Here is a 13,314-nt window from a genome sequence, read left to right as displayed (position 1 = left end):
TCAGACACCCCCTTGCTTGCCCCCAGTGCCCACTCTGTCCCAGCACCCCCCACCCCCGCCCAGACCCCTCCCTGCTCAACACCGCGGTGTCCCCACTGAAGCATTTGGGTAATCCCTCCCTATTTCTCTAGTCCCTCCAGTTCTGAGCTCCTGGCGGTTGAGACAGTAATCTCTTCAGACATTCCCAAAGCTTTTAACTGAGTGCTCTTGTATCCTAAGAGCACGACACGAGGTTTGTGGACAGACACATGGGAGGACTGAAGAAGTCAGGCTTTAGAGGGACACAGTCCTGGGTGTGCATCCCCGAGAGGCGGCCAGTGGTGGTGTTTTCTCAGAGGCTGCCCTTCCTCTCTGCAAAGGGGGATGACAAACACTTCCCTTGGACTGCTGAGGTCTGGCACGTAGAGCTCAGCACCTTCAATACGTACCACTCTCCTCCCCTCTGGTTCCTTCTCTGGGTCCCCTTGTTTTTGCCCTCAAATCTCCATTCCTGGGGCACACATCCAACTCCCAGGTCCCCTGGCTGGTGTGGAGCTTGGAACACGGTGGCTGGTATTACTCTGAGGGGTAGAAGGTGTTTCTGGAGATGACAAAAGCCATCCTGGGGAGAACACGGACACTCCCTGGGATGCCAAAAAGTCACGGCCAAGGAAGCATGAGCCTCGGTAAGCAAGCTCCAAGCAAGAGGTGTCCTCACCCCCTTTTTAATAAGAGTCAATCAGGTAAAAATGTACTTTAAAAAAAAAAAAAAACTCTTTGCAGTCATCTTTGTATCAAGAGTTCCACTCAGCATCTAATTCTACGTTAGGAAAAGTAATGTTTGCAGCAGCTCAACACAAGATGAATTCAGGTTCACCTAAACATCAATTACATAATGTACAAAGATTGCTGTTTTCTCTTAAAAGACTGTGCGGGAACATGCTGGGAGAGTGGGATTCATGACCACTGCCCGGTCTTGCTGCTCACCAAGGGTGCAGCCGCATCCTGAGCATGTTTTCTCCCAAAAACCAGGCCGGTGGTGATGCCTTCCCATTGTAACAGAGTAAACACACTCAGAGAGGCTAGGTGACTTGAAGGGTCACACAGCTGCTCAGAAGTGGGGCCAAGTTTCAAACCCAGGCGTTCTGCTGCAAAGCCCAAGATCCTTGCATTATACAGAGGAGAAGGCAACCTGGCTTTGACCGGGAAACTGAGGCCAGGGCTGGTGATGCTGAGTGGGATGTGGCACATCCATGTCCTTCTAATGGGATAAGTGACTTCCCACCTTCCCACCTAACCCCTCCATCACGACACCTTTCCACATCTCAGCTAGCCTTCCAAATAAGTTCTTCTTAGAATCTTTAGGGTTTAAGACAGTTATAGAGTGCAGAACTGTCTGAAAACCAAGGAAGGAAGTTCACTGGGGGGGTTAGGCCAGGTGGGAGTCTGTTGAGTCATAAAGCAGGTCCCCCAGTTTCAGAATTGAGGATGTAAAGTGTGATCAGAGGGTGGGTTCAACCCCCTGACACAGAATGAAGCCAGGACACATATGTAATACTGTCCATGCCGATGAGCTAGAGACTTTCCGGGCTAGAGAGGCCACAGATGGGGCTGGACAACCTCTGCCAGATGCAAGACCCCCATTTCCACCCATCTGTCACGGTCACCCAGCCTCTGACGAACACCTCCGGGGGCTGCCCACCCCATCTTGGGCAGTTGTACCCCCTTGGACAGTCTATGAGAACCAGTAAGAGATGCATAGACTTGAGTCCCTACTCTGTGCCAGGCACCATGCTAGGAACTGGGGGGACACAGAGTTGGGGGTCAGTCTCAGTCACCGCAGGGACCCTGAAGAGGGCACCTAACCCAGGGGTACTCCTCCATCCCCCTGTCTTAAGCTATAGGACACTATGTCAGGAGCTGTGCTTACTGGTGAATAAAACGCATAAGGTATGTACAATCTGGATTAAAAAAAAGACAGGTGCTTAATTAAATTAAATTAGATTAAGTTAAATTAAATGGAATACCATGAGATATTATGATATTCAATAATGATACGGATGTTTAAAGTAGCTAAGAGCCTACTGGCAGCTCTCTATCTTTTTCCTTGTCCCTATTTTTAATTCTTTCCTGGAGACTTGGCTCAATTATCACCTCTGTCAAGAAGTCCTGGCTGCCTTGCAGGCCAGGTCAGCTGCCCCTTCTGTTTTCTCAGCACTGGGCTTCCTTCTGCTGGGGCTCTGAGCACACAGGGCTGTGGGGTTCCATATATATCACTCTCCGCAGCCAACAGTCTCATCTCCATGTCCCGAAGACCCAGCTCCAGGTTGAACTCAGAGTAGACCCCCCACCATGTTTGATGAACTAAATCTAACCCTTCAATCAGCTTCCAATATTCATCTCAAGCTCATGAGGCTGGCACCACATCCTCTGTCTGAGCTGCTGAAATGGGGGGCCCCAGTGTGGGTGAGCTGGGGATCGGAAGGGAAAGACATGTTACTCACCCGGAGACCTTGCAAACCAGGAGGTCCGTCCTTGCCTCCAGGACCCATCAGACCCTTTAGGAGGAGCAGAAAGGAAAAAAAAAAAATAGAAACAATGGTCAACACAGTTCAGCACTACAGGTCGTACTTTGCCTTCTCATGCTCATTAAATAAGAAAATACCATCCCGTTTCAATGGGGAGACTGGGAGATCAGGAGGAGAAAAAGTCCTGTCCCTTCAAATCTGTAACATTTTAAAACATGGCACCTATCTGGCCTAATTTTAGCAACCAAGAGGTAGGCAACATCATTCACACTTTAAAGATGAACACGTTAGGGGTCAAATGCCTTGCATTAGTGCCTCGCATAAAGCATGCACAGAAGTCTCTGGAACCCAAGTGTCTTCAGCTGTAAGCCCAGTGCCATTGTCCCTGTATGTTGCTGGCTCAGCAAGAACTAGCTTGGGCTATGTGACTCAGTCAACAGTGATATGCAACATAGGGCCGTCTGGACAAAGAAACAAAATTGTCTAAGACAGATCAGTTTCAATTAAGCAAGGAACACTGGTGTAGGAAGGGGTCCTACTGACCAGATAATTCAAGACACACTCCCCAAGACCTCCCCTCCCACACACACATATCTGCTATATGACCTCAGACAAGTTCCTTGGCATCTGTGAACCTCAGTTGGCTCATCTGTGAGGTCAGGACGATATACCTACTTTCCAAGTGGCCGTGGGGACCACATGGAGAACGGATACAAGAGCCCAGACAGAGCATGTCCCCACCCAGACCTCCTGACCATACTCTGATTTGCACCCACGTGATGGGAGCTCGAGGAGGAAGGCGAGCAATGGGAGTGGGTGAATGAGGCCCTCAGCTCTGTGATGCGATCATCAACTTCCCAGGTGAATTCTGGCCAGAAGCTCCCCGTCTGCACTTCCATTTCTTCAATAAGTATCATCATACAAGGAGCTACTATTGCTGAGTGTTGCATGACTATGAAGTAACTGGACTATATTTAGATCCAAATTCTTCTCTCTTAAGAACACCGTGGAAACACACACATGAACAGAAAACCCACAGGAACTATAGGCCTAAATCTCCTTTCCTCACAAGGATTATCCCGATGAGCTCAGGGCACATGGGGAGGGAAGACCCTACGTAAGTGAGTGAAAGTTCCTTGAGCATCAGGAGACACCTCACATTTGATCTGTGCAGCTTGCCCTTCTTTATTAGGCTCCACCAGACGTTGATGAGACAGCCAGAGCCTGTCTCATCTCAGGGGAAAGATGAAAGCTGCAAGCCTCCTGGACCACTCTGGCATTTGGATGCAGAATGCTGCACGCAGTTTTCCATTTGGAGAAGGGGAAACATTTTCCTCTCTCTGGGACTGCTGAACACAAACTCCAAAATTTTCCATTCTCCCCAGAAGTCACTGACTTGATTGATTCAATCCAATGAATATTTAGGGAGCAACGGCTCTGCGGAAGGCCCTGGGCCAGGTGCTGCTGGGGATTCAAAACAGAGAGACACGGCAACTAATATGGGTATGGGGCTTAATAGGGCTGCACCAAGCCCTGGTTTTTGCACATTAGCTCGTGCGGCCCGCGCAGCACAGTCATGCGCATGACGATGATGATGACAATGATGCTGATGGCGATTTCCGGGTAGGACTAAAGCACAAGAGGATCAGAGAGAATGAGTAACATCAGCAAAGACACAAAGCTACTTGGTGGGAGAACTGGGACATGAGACCGGATGTTGGGGCTCAACTGCAAGCTCCGTCCTTCCACGCCCATGCTGCTCTTTGGGAGCTCACACTGCAGTCAGCCCCCCCCCTTCCATGCCCCTCTTGAACAGCTGTGGTGGGGCCACTGCTCCATAAGCATGCACTAATCCCCACCATGATATCTCATGATATCTCACTGCCGATTTAGAGAAGGGAGACACGTTGGTCCTGGCCTTCAGAATCTTCCAGTCCTGGTCTCTCCTGATGGGGCCCCCTTTCCACAAGTCTTGGGGCAGGCTCTTGTGTTTCTGAGCTCCCTGCAAGGGTTCCATCACCCACACCAGGTACTGCTCCAAGCCCCATTCTAGAGAGAGCATCGAGCATGGAGAAGAGCTTCAGAACATCGGACAGCTCCAGGGCTGAGGCACTCTGGTGTCTGAATGTGCTGAAGATTCCAGACCTTGTCCTTGCCCCTGCCCCATAGGATGCACCGCAGGAACGAGACACGCAGGGAATCTCATTAATCATCTAGAGCCTGCAAGTGCTTACTCATGGTTATTTTTTCCTATCTCCTTCATTCAACTGGGAGATCAGCCCATGTGTTTTCATCCCTCTACCTCCAGCATTAATATTTGGCCACAAAAGTTTAAGGTTTCTTCCTTCTGTCCCCCCCCCGCCACATTCATCATAAGAAAATCTGCATAAAGGGGAGGATCCAGAGTGAGAGGTCAAGAAGGCTGCCTCAGGGTCAAGCAGGGCTGGGCACTGTTAGCTTCTTATTCCTTAGTGGGGGCCATGGAGGAAATAATTCTCCTTTACACATTTCAGGGGAAGTATTGCTGCATTGTGCACTCACGGGCTTGACAGTCAGACCCATCTGGGTTCAAAGGTCAATTTCACTTCTTAGTAGCTGTGTGACTTTGCACAATCCACTCAATACCTTTGCACCAAGGTCTTCATTGGCAAAACAAAAAACGCCTTCACCCTTGCAGATTTAATATGCATATGTTTGCACATAATAACACCCACCCTATAGTATAAGGGTGGTTCAGTCGGTTGAGCGTCCGACTCTTGGTTTTGGCTCAGGTCATGATTTCTGGGTCATGAGATCAAGCCCTGTGTCGGCTTCTGCACTCAGTGGGGAGTCTGCTTGAGAGTCTCTCCCTCCTTCTGCCCCTTCCCCTCTGCATACGTACGCTCTCTCTCTCTGAAGTAAATAAATAGATCTTCATATATATGTATGTGTGTGTGTATGTGTGTGTGTGTGTATATATATATATATACACACATACCATAGTATAGACTTCCAGCACTTGCCAGTTTTCGATCTGCAATATATATGCACGTATGCATTGAGATCCAAGCACGAGAGCATAGTGTGCTACCTGCCATTTCTACTGTAAATCTCCCAACGGTTATCATAATGGTGAGGAGCTCTGGAAACCAAAGCTTGGGAGATTAAACAAGACATGCAAGGTTACAGAGACAAAAGGCAGCTCTTCTGACCTGAACTTTTTGGTATGAAATTGCTTTAGTTATACTGGGCTTAAACGTCCGCTAGATTTCTTCTGGTTTTACCCAAAAAAGAACCATACACACTTATCCTAATGAGGGATGGGCCCTGATGGCTTTATATAAACTTGATTTATGGACATTTCAAAGTAAGACTTGTCTTATTTCCTTAGATAAATACAGTCACTTGAAAGGGGGATCATGTTTCTAGGAGGAGCATGGTGAGATCACTGACCTGTGGAATTTACTCTATGCTCATTAATTATCCTTAGTATCTGAACTCCTATCACAGAATGATCAGAGTCCCTTTGAAAGGCCTCTTCCCAAATGGTTATTTACATATCCCTAAATTCATTACAGTGGAGAACCCAAAGGCTGAAGCTTCCCCAGCCACTGCAAAACCAGTTTGAATCAGAGACATGGGGGAAGCAATATGCACTGGGAAAGACTCGCCTACCACTGCGACATCCAATGCCCTGACTCCGTTTTATCTACAAGGAAACTAGGGGGGTGCCAGGATGGCTCAGTCGGTAGAGCCTATGACTCTTAATCTCGGGGTTGTGAGTTTAAGCCCCACATTGGGACTGGAGCCTACTTAAAAAAAAAAGAAAGAAAGAAAATGGAACCTAAAACACCAGACTGCCTACCAAAAACCCCACTCACAGCCTGTTTAGGACCGGGGGCTGTGAAGGTGGGCTTGCTGGGTTTCAAGTCCAGCTCTACACTTGGGAACTGCCTAATGGAAATTTCACTTGACAGGGCTCAGCTTGCTCCCGTGCATGATAGCGACATCAGCACCTTTCACCCGAGGGGACGGGACCAGCTCCTGCAATACCACAGAGCTCAGCAGGGGAAAACCACTGTTTTCCAGACCTTGAGGTGTTCAGAGCAGACCCCAGCCTGGGGGGGGGGGGGTGACTTACCGGAGCTCCTGGTGGCCCAGGTAGGCCCTGGTGACCCCGTGGTCCCGGAGCTCCCTGGTAACAGAAGCCAAACCTGCATTAGACACAGCTCCCCTTTCCCCATGATTCATGACTCTTTGCTTACTCAGAGTCTACATCCGGAGTTCCCAAAAGGGACCCAGAGATACAGAGTGGGGATTTGCATTCCTGGTGGAAAATCAACTTGACCCATCTCTGGAAGGCTCCATCTGAGCTCCACAAGCAGCTTCAACCCCATGGCCTGGCCTTTCTGTCCCTGCTCCCACCTGAAGCCCCACTTGGGGAGGAGCTGTATTCCTCTTACCTGCTCGCCCTTCAGGCCCTCTCTCTGCACCTGTGGGACAAACCACGTGTCAGCAGAAGTGGTGGTGTTTTCTCAACAGTCATTCCCCGCAGCTCCATCAAGGGTATTCACACAGCACGCTGTAATGCAGCAATTCCTGACTTTTCTCTGATTTTATCCTACTTTTAGTGTTGAAAGCCTTGTATCCACCTCATATGGTCGGAGGAGTACCTCCCCATTTTTAGAGGCAAGGACTCTTCCAAATACGCAATCCCATCAGTGTAAGGTCTATGTTTCCACCCCCCGGGAATGCGTGCGCACTTACCACGGAGCCCGGCACACCAGGAGGTCCTGCAGGCCCCACGTCACCCTGTGCAGAAATGACAAACATTTCAACGGCGTACCTTCTGCCACCTTCCTCTGCTGGTCCCCACCCCTCTGAGGCCCCTGATTATCCACACAAGCCCATTGGACCACTTCCTCGTCTGCGCTCTGCCTCATGTGGCTGCCATGCTGGATCTCCCTCTCGCCTCCTGATTTTCTCAGACTTTCTGTGTCTAATTCTTATGTCTGTGTCAGGATCACAGGGACCTTATTTTCTCTTTGGTGCTGGATCAGGGCCTAGATCTGGTTGGTGCTCTCAGAGCCGTTTCCTGCTCAAGAGCAGCTCTTGGTCCACTACTCCGTGAGCACCTGCTTGCCCCAGGCACCGCATTGGACCCGGCCAGAGCGATCGTTACACCTTATGGAGCATCCTTGGTGCCAAGTCCCTGGTTGAGCATGTGGTCAGCATTCAATGTTTATCAAATAAGTCACACACAAATCACTCCCATCCATCTTCACTAAGTTAGGATGTACAAAAGACTTGTTTTGTGTCCAGGTCACCCGGCCCATGACGGCTCTGGGTGCATCAGATTTCCAGGGTGTGAGCTACATCTTGGTTCTACATGGGGCACATTCATCCACTGCGCAATAGAAAACTCTTCATTGTTCTTATTCTCGCACCCCATAGCTAAACCAGGGCCCCACCTGCAGCCAATGTCCCCACACGTGGCTTGGGGACAACACTTGTCATTTTCCCTCGAGGCTAGCTCAGGGAGCCTGGGGAAGCATGAAAAGACTAGCGCTGAATAAGCTGGCAAAGAATGACAGAGTCACTGGAGAAATACGAAAGCATCTCTTAAATCCCAGGGCAGGGGTGTCAGAATGAGTGGCTCCAGACACACATGTTGTCCTGCGCTACATTCGAGGTCCTATTATATGGACAGGCCAGGTTTTTCCTGACACTGAACCACCCTACAATCCCCACTGGCTGCCCAAGACTTAGAAAAACATCTGTTTACCTAGCACCAGGAGTTTTTCTAAGATCCCAATTAAATGTTCTTTTAATAGACTTTATTTTAGAGTGGTTTTGGCTGCACAACAAAATGGAGGGGAAGGGAGAGTTGATGAGTGTCACCCTTCCTCGTTCTCCCTTCCTCTTTGTCTCTCACATACAGTAACACGTCCTGTCTCAGAAACACCTTTCCATTCTAGTTTTTTCTCTCCATGGCACCACACACACACACACACAAACACGCACACATGCACGTGCTCACACACAGCGTTTTGTACCATTGTATATCCTCTCCAGATATACACATGACCATCTATCTCCAGGCCCTCAGACCCCGGCTGGCTCATCTCTCCATTTCTCCATAAACATCTCTCAGCTCCCCCCCAAGCAGGATTACATTTTCCCTATGCTCCCACAAACCTTATTAATATTTTGGTAATATGATTGTTAGAAGCCGTTCTGAGCTCTACTGTAATTTTTGTGTGGCTATCTTATTTTATATTACATAAACGGATATGAAGAAGAGATAATTAGCTGTATGTGGGTGCACCATGAATCTTTTGGGATTCATGACTGCCTCCCTTTTTTTTTATTTCTACTATGTCTCACTACCACATTTACTTTTGCTGTGTTTATTGTTGTACTCATCATCATTTTTATACCACAAAGGTGAATTTTCAATGACAGTTATGAAATTAACCAATACGGGCTTTCTCATTTGCTCAGGTCATCTACAGAATAGGAAAGCCGAAGTCCTGACACACGAAATCACTCTTAAGGAAGGCTAAGATCCTGTAGTTCATCCAGAATAACTGTGTGCAGGTAGCTAATAGATACTGGAGCCTTTCCATCTGTCTGGCCTTGTTCGAAGGACTTAGAGTCAAGCTTGTCCCCTCTGATACTCTTTCTCATCTTAGAGACAAGGAGACTAAAGCACGGGGATGAGTAGTAACTTGTTCAAGGTCAAAATGATGTAAGTGATGCATTTTTGCAACGGTCCTTTTAGCTGTTGTGGTAGTCAGCCCCCCAGATGGCCCCCAGCGGCCCCTGCCTCCTTGTGGGGACCTCCCACCGGGTACCGGTGCTAGGCTACGCGACCAAGAGCACACAGAGGAGGGATGCTGCGTGGCCTCCAAGATGAGGTTATGAACATGACGGTCGCTTCCATGTGGGGCCCCCTCCCCTCCCAACCTCAGGTCACTCACCACTCACTCCAGGGGAGGCAACGTCCCCTTTTCTGTGCAGCCCTATGGAGAGGCCATGTAATATGAGGAATCAAAGCCTCTGGCCAGCAGCCATCGAGGAGCCTAGGCCTGACAATCATGTGTGTGAGCCTGGAAGCGGATTCTTCAGCTCATCACAGCCTGGCTGGCAGCCCGTCCACAGTCTCGCACAGAATACCCTGGACCAGGACAACCCAACAGTGTGTACACCGCGTACCTAGATCCTAGCCTTCAGAGACTGCACGAGACCACGTGATCGTTGCTTTACACTTTTAAGTTTCAGGAAGATTGTCATGAGCCAACAGATAACCGACACCAAGCATGGAGTCTTGGCTTGGCATGAACACTGCCTCCCTGACACGGAGATCTACGGTGAACCGCTGTGTGGGCAGGCGGATCTGCGGGCCTTGCTGCGAGGCCACTCTGGGGTCTCAAACAAGACACCCTACTTTTCTGGGCCTCCATTCTCTCATCTGTAGAGTGAGGGGGTAGAAAAGACCAGCTCTGTGGTTCCGATGACTTCCTCAGATTGTAAAACATCTGAGATTTGTCTCCATGATGTTCACTTAGAATGTGCTGAGACGCATTGGATCACCTGAGCATCCCTGGTTTCCTGGTCCTTCCAATGAATGACCCAAATACTACCATGACCCCATGACCTTGTCCTAGCACTTCTGCATCGTTCATCATAATAAGCACTAACTCAGCTATTGCCCAAACTGTGGGGTCCAAAAACATCTACAAATGAGGTGGAAGGTTGGGATACCCCCCCGCCTCTCTCTCTCTCTCTCTCTCTCTCTCTCTCTCTCACACACACACACACACACACACACACGGGCAACAGCAGAAGTCACCTACATCCAAACTTCAAGGATCGTTCCCTCTTAGTAACTTGAAATAAACTACTTATTTTAGAATTTAGCATCCCCTGTCAAGGAACTGTGAGAATATATTAAAATCCCGATGCCAAGATAATATAACAATATAAATCTCAAATCTAAAAATACTTGGGAAAGAGAATAATTTGACTCAGAACTGAAGCCCAAGTGAGCAAGTTGGGAAGACATCAGTGTCCTTCCGGCCACCACTCTGCAGGTGACGGTTCTTTAGCCTATGGGTTTATTTATTTATTTATAACACCTACTCCGTCTGCTTCTGTAAAGAGCAGAGCAGTCTTTCTCTCCTCCTTTATTCTCCACCATTGCTGGGACTAGTTCGCGTCAGGCAGTGACCTTTGCTTGAGCTCTGCAGAGTGACCCTGAGTCCAAGTGATGCTCCCTGGGCTGTACCTGCCTTAGTTTACCTGGATTCCTCCTCCTCTCCCTCCTCTCCCCAGATATTCACAAACCCAATGCCCGATGTCCTTCCTAGGGACGTGTTGAAAAATCTGGAACTCGTGCTCTGGTCCTCCTCTTAGAACCCAGGACACACCGTACCTTCGTAGTTTTCTCTGCCACCCGGAATGCTCTGGAAGGCTATTATCTTCACATACATTTTCAGAGCACTTCACAATTTGCCAAGACTCTTCACATGCGTTTTTTTCCACTGAGATACAGAAATTCTAAGCAGCGAATTTATTGAGTTAAGCCTTCTTGAGAGAATGTTCTAAAGGAGATGGCCAGTATGATGAGATGCAATCTTTATTCTGTTTATGAAAGATCTAGTACATTTTCAGAATTATGATTCTGGTAAAAAAAAAAAACAACCACATTTTTTAAAATGCTGCAGAGAACAGAGGAGAAATGGAGGAAGAGGAGGAGGAGTCGGTAAGATTTTGTTTGGTATTTATTCACAGCCTGCCTTAGTCCAAAAGGCAATTTAAGTAGCATAATATTTTAATATGTCTGGATATTATATAACAGGGATTTTGTTTTGTTTTGTTTTTAAATGGGTTTTTATTCCTCAAAGTAGAAAAACAAAATTTAAATAAAATAACCAGAAATTTCTTGGGAGACGAGTTCCTGAGGCCCAGCTCATCACCTCTGTCTGCACTTTGTTCCTGGGCCCCTCACTTTGCCCTGGGGCCCCAGGTACCCACTTGCCCAGAGCCCAGACCCCTCTTGCCCCAGGCCTGGCTTACCTTCTCTCCCTGGGGTCCTGCCACGCCAGGAGGGCCAGGTCTCCCCTGGAGGAAGGAAAGGGAGTACTGTCAGTGGCAGTGAGTGGAGAAGGAAGAGGTCAGGGCCATGTAGCTGCAAGGCTATAATCTGCCATTGCCTCAGATGGACAGACCACACTTCCAGACAGTGCTTATTGCTTGAAAACTCTTTCCCAATGACTCCCAAATGCCACATCCCTTGTGGTCCCCTCTGGACTCAAGCCGGTACTGCGGTGTGGGGCACCCATTCTGAGGGACAAGGAGTGCTCTTCGAGGGATACGAGGGATACGAGGGATGTGTCAGAAAAGATTCCTGGCTAGAGGCAGGAAGCAGGCACCCACAACCCGCTGGGTGTCATGTGGACTCCTCAGAGGGTGCTGAGGACCAGCAAGGTCCCCAGGGCCGAGGGAGGAGGGACAGGGCTGCCTGGACTCTGGACCAGGATCAGTTAGTGCTGCAGGAAAAACCCAGGACCCGGAGGGCTGGAGTAGGACATGCTGACGATGAGCCTGGATCCTCCTCAAGGTTCCCACTGGGCAGCCTTCCACGGGGGTCCCAGTGGAGAACCAGGCAGGGAAAGCTCCCACCGGAACGGAAGTGAGGAGGCGCCCCAAGCCACCACACCCTGGGGGCCTCCTGTGAGTCTCCTTGTAAGAGGACGAAGAGCAAAGAACGGGAACATTCATCCCGTTGACAAGTGACTTTCTCTGGAATTCATCCTAAAGGCACAGGTGTGCTCAGGGAGGTACACACGAGCTCTCTCCCTTCCTTTCTTCCTGTAAACAGCCACGATCAGAACAGACCCAATGTCCCCTCGCAGGAGGAGACCCTCCGTGACCCTCCGTGATGCTCGCTGCTCCTCTGCTTCTCCACGCCCCTGCCCTGCTGTGTCCACACCATCAGTATCTTACTACGCGCTGGCTCCGTGCACGCTGCCATCCCCTGCCTTCTGGGCTTTCACCATGTGGGGACTTCCAGTGTCAGGACTCAGCCCTGGCGCGGGGGCAGCGTGCAATTAATATGAATATATGATGGCGAGTCACACCACAGAACACTAAGTGGTCATCTGAGTCCCATCCCTGGTGAATAGTTAAGAAAACAGTTATATGTTTATGACACCATGTTAAGGGAAGGGGCTAAGACCTAAGAAGGTATTAGTCCAATTTGTTAAGTGTCAATAAATATAAATCAAGACATTATTTTGGAGTGATGGGATTATCCATAAATGTAATTTATATTAATATAATGAAATCAATATATTATAATGAGCTTATATATCAAGTATAATTAATATACTTACTTTATCTATAAGCTACTAATATGAATGCATGAATTGACTGATATATTAATGTATTAAGTTATACGACACAAGTATTTTCCCAACTGTCTTCAAGCAGATGTAGAATTTTATGTTTTATTTAGTTTTAGCTATTTAAATATTTAGATGTAGTTACTCTCATGGATAACACATTCCCATGGTTCAAAATGTATGTGCGTAAAAATCCTTTTCCGGTCCCATCGGCCAGACCCTGAGGGGCCTCTTACAGAGGCAAGGAATGAAGCAAGCAGGTTATCAGCTTCCTGAGCATCCTCCCATAGAGAGTGCGTGTCCCCGTAAGTCCTAGATGCCATTTTCCACACCATTCTATGCTTTCACTGGACTTTCCATTCAACCACATAGCTTACAGAACAGCCCTGTCAGTGCATTAGGAGTTTCATCAATTTCCA

At 48.6% G+C, this 13,314-nt stretch overlaps 1 protein-coding gene across 1 annotated transcript in view; it reads right to left on the bottom strand.

The window, feature by feature from the left end:
• COL22A1 (collagen type XXII alpha 1 chain) overlaps positions 1-13,314 on the bottom strand; it is a 250,581-nt gene that overhangs the window by 130,808 nt on the left and 106,459 nt on the right. Inside the window, exons 18-22 of the mRNA XM_078071952.1 lie at positions 11,568-11,612; positions 7,254-7,298; positions 6,950-6,979; positions 6,628-6,681; positions 2,484-2,537 (exon numbers count right to left, since the gene is read on the bottom strand). Coding sequence (XP_077928078.1) covers positions 2,484-2,537; positions 6,628-6,681; positions 6,950-6,979; positions 7,254-7,298; positions 11,568-11,612 — 228 coding nt within the window. The remainder of the gene's footprint in view (positions 1-2,483; positions 2,538-6,627; positions 6,682-6,949; positions 6,980-7,253; positions 7,299-11,567; positions 11,613-13,314) is intronic.

The sequence above is a fragment of the Halichoerus grypus genome, chromosome 5, assembly GCF_964656455.1.
Source record: "Halichoerus grypus chromosome 5, mHalGry1.hap1.1, whole genome shotgun sequence".
NCBI lineage: Eukaryota > Metazoa > Chordata > Mammalia > Carnivora > Phocidae > Halichoerus > Halichoerus grypus.
The sequence above is the reverse complement of the archived record's forward strand: the minus strand, read 5'-3'. Positions and strand labels throughout refer to the sequence as shown.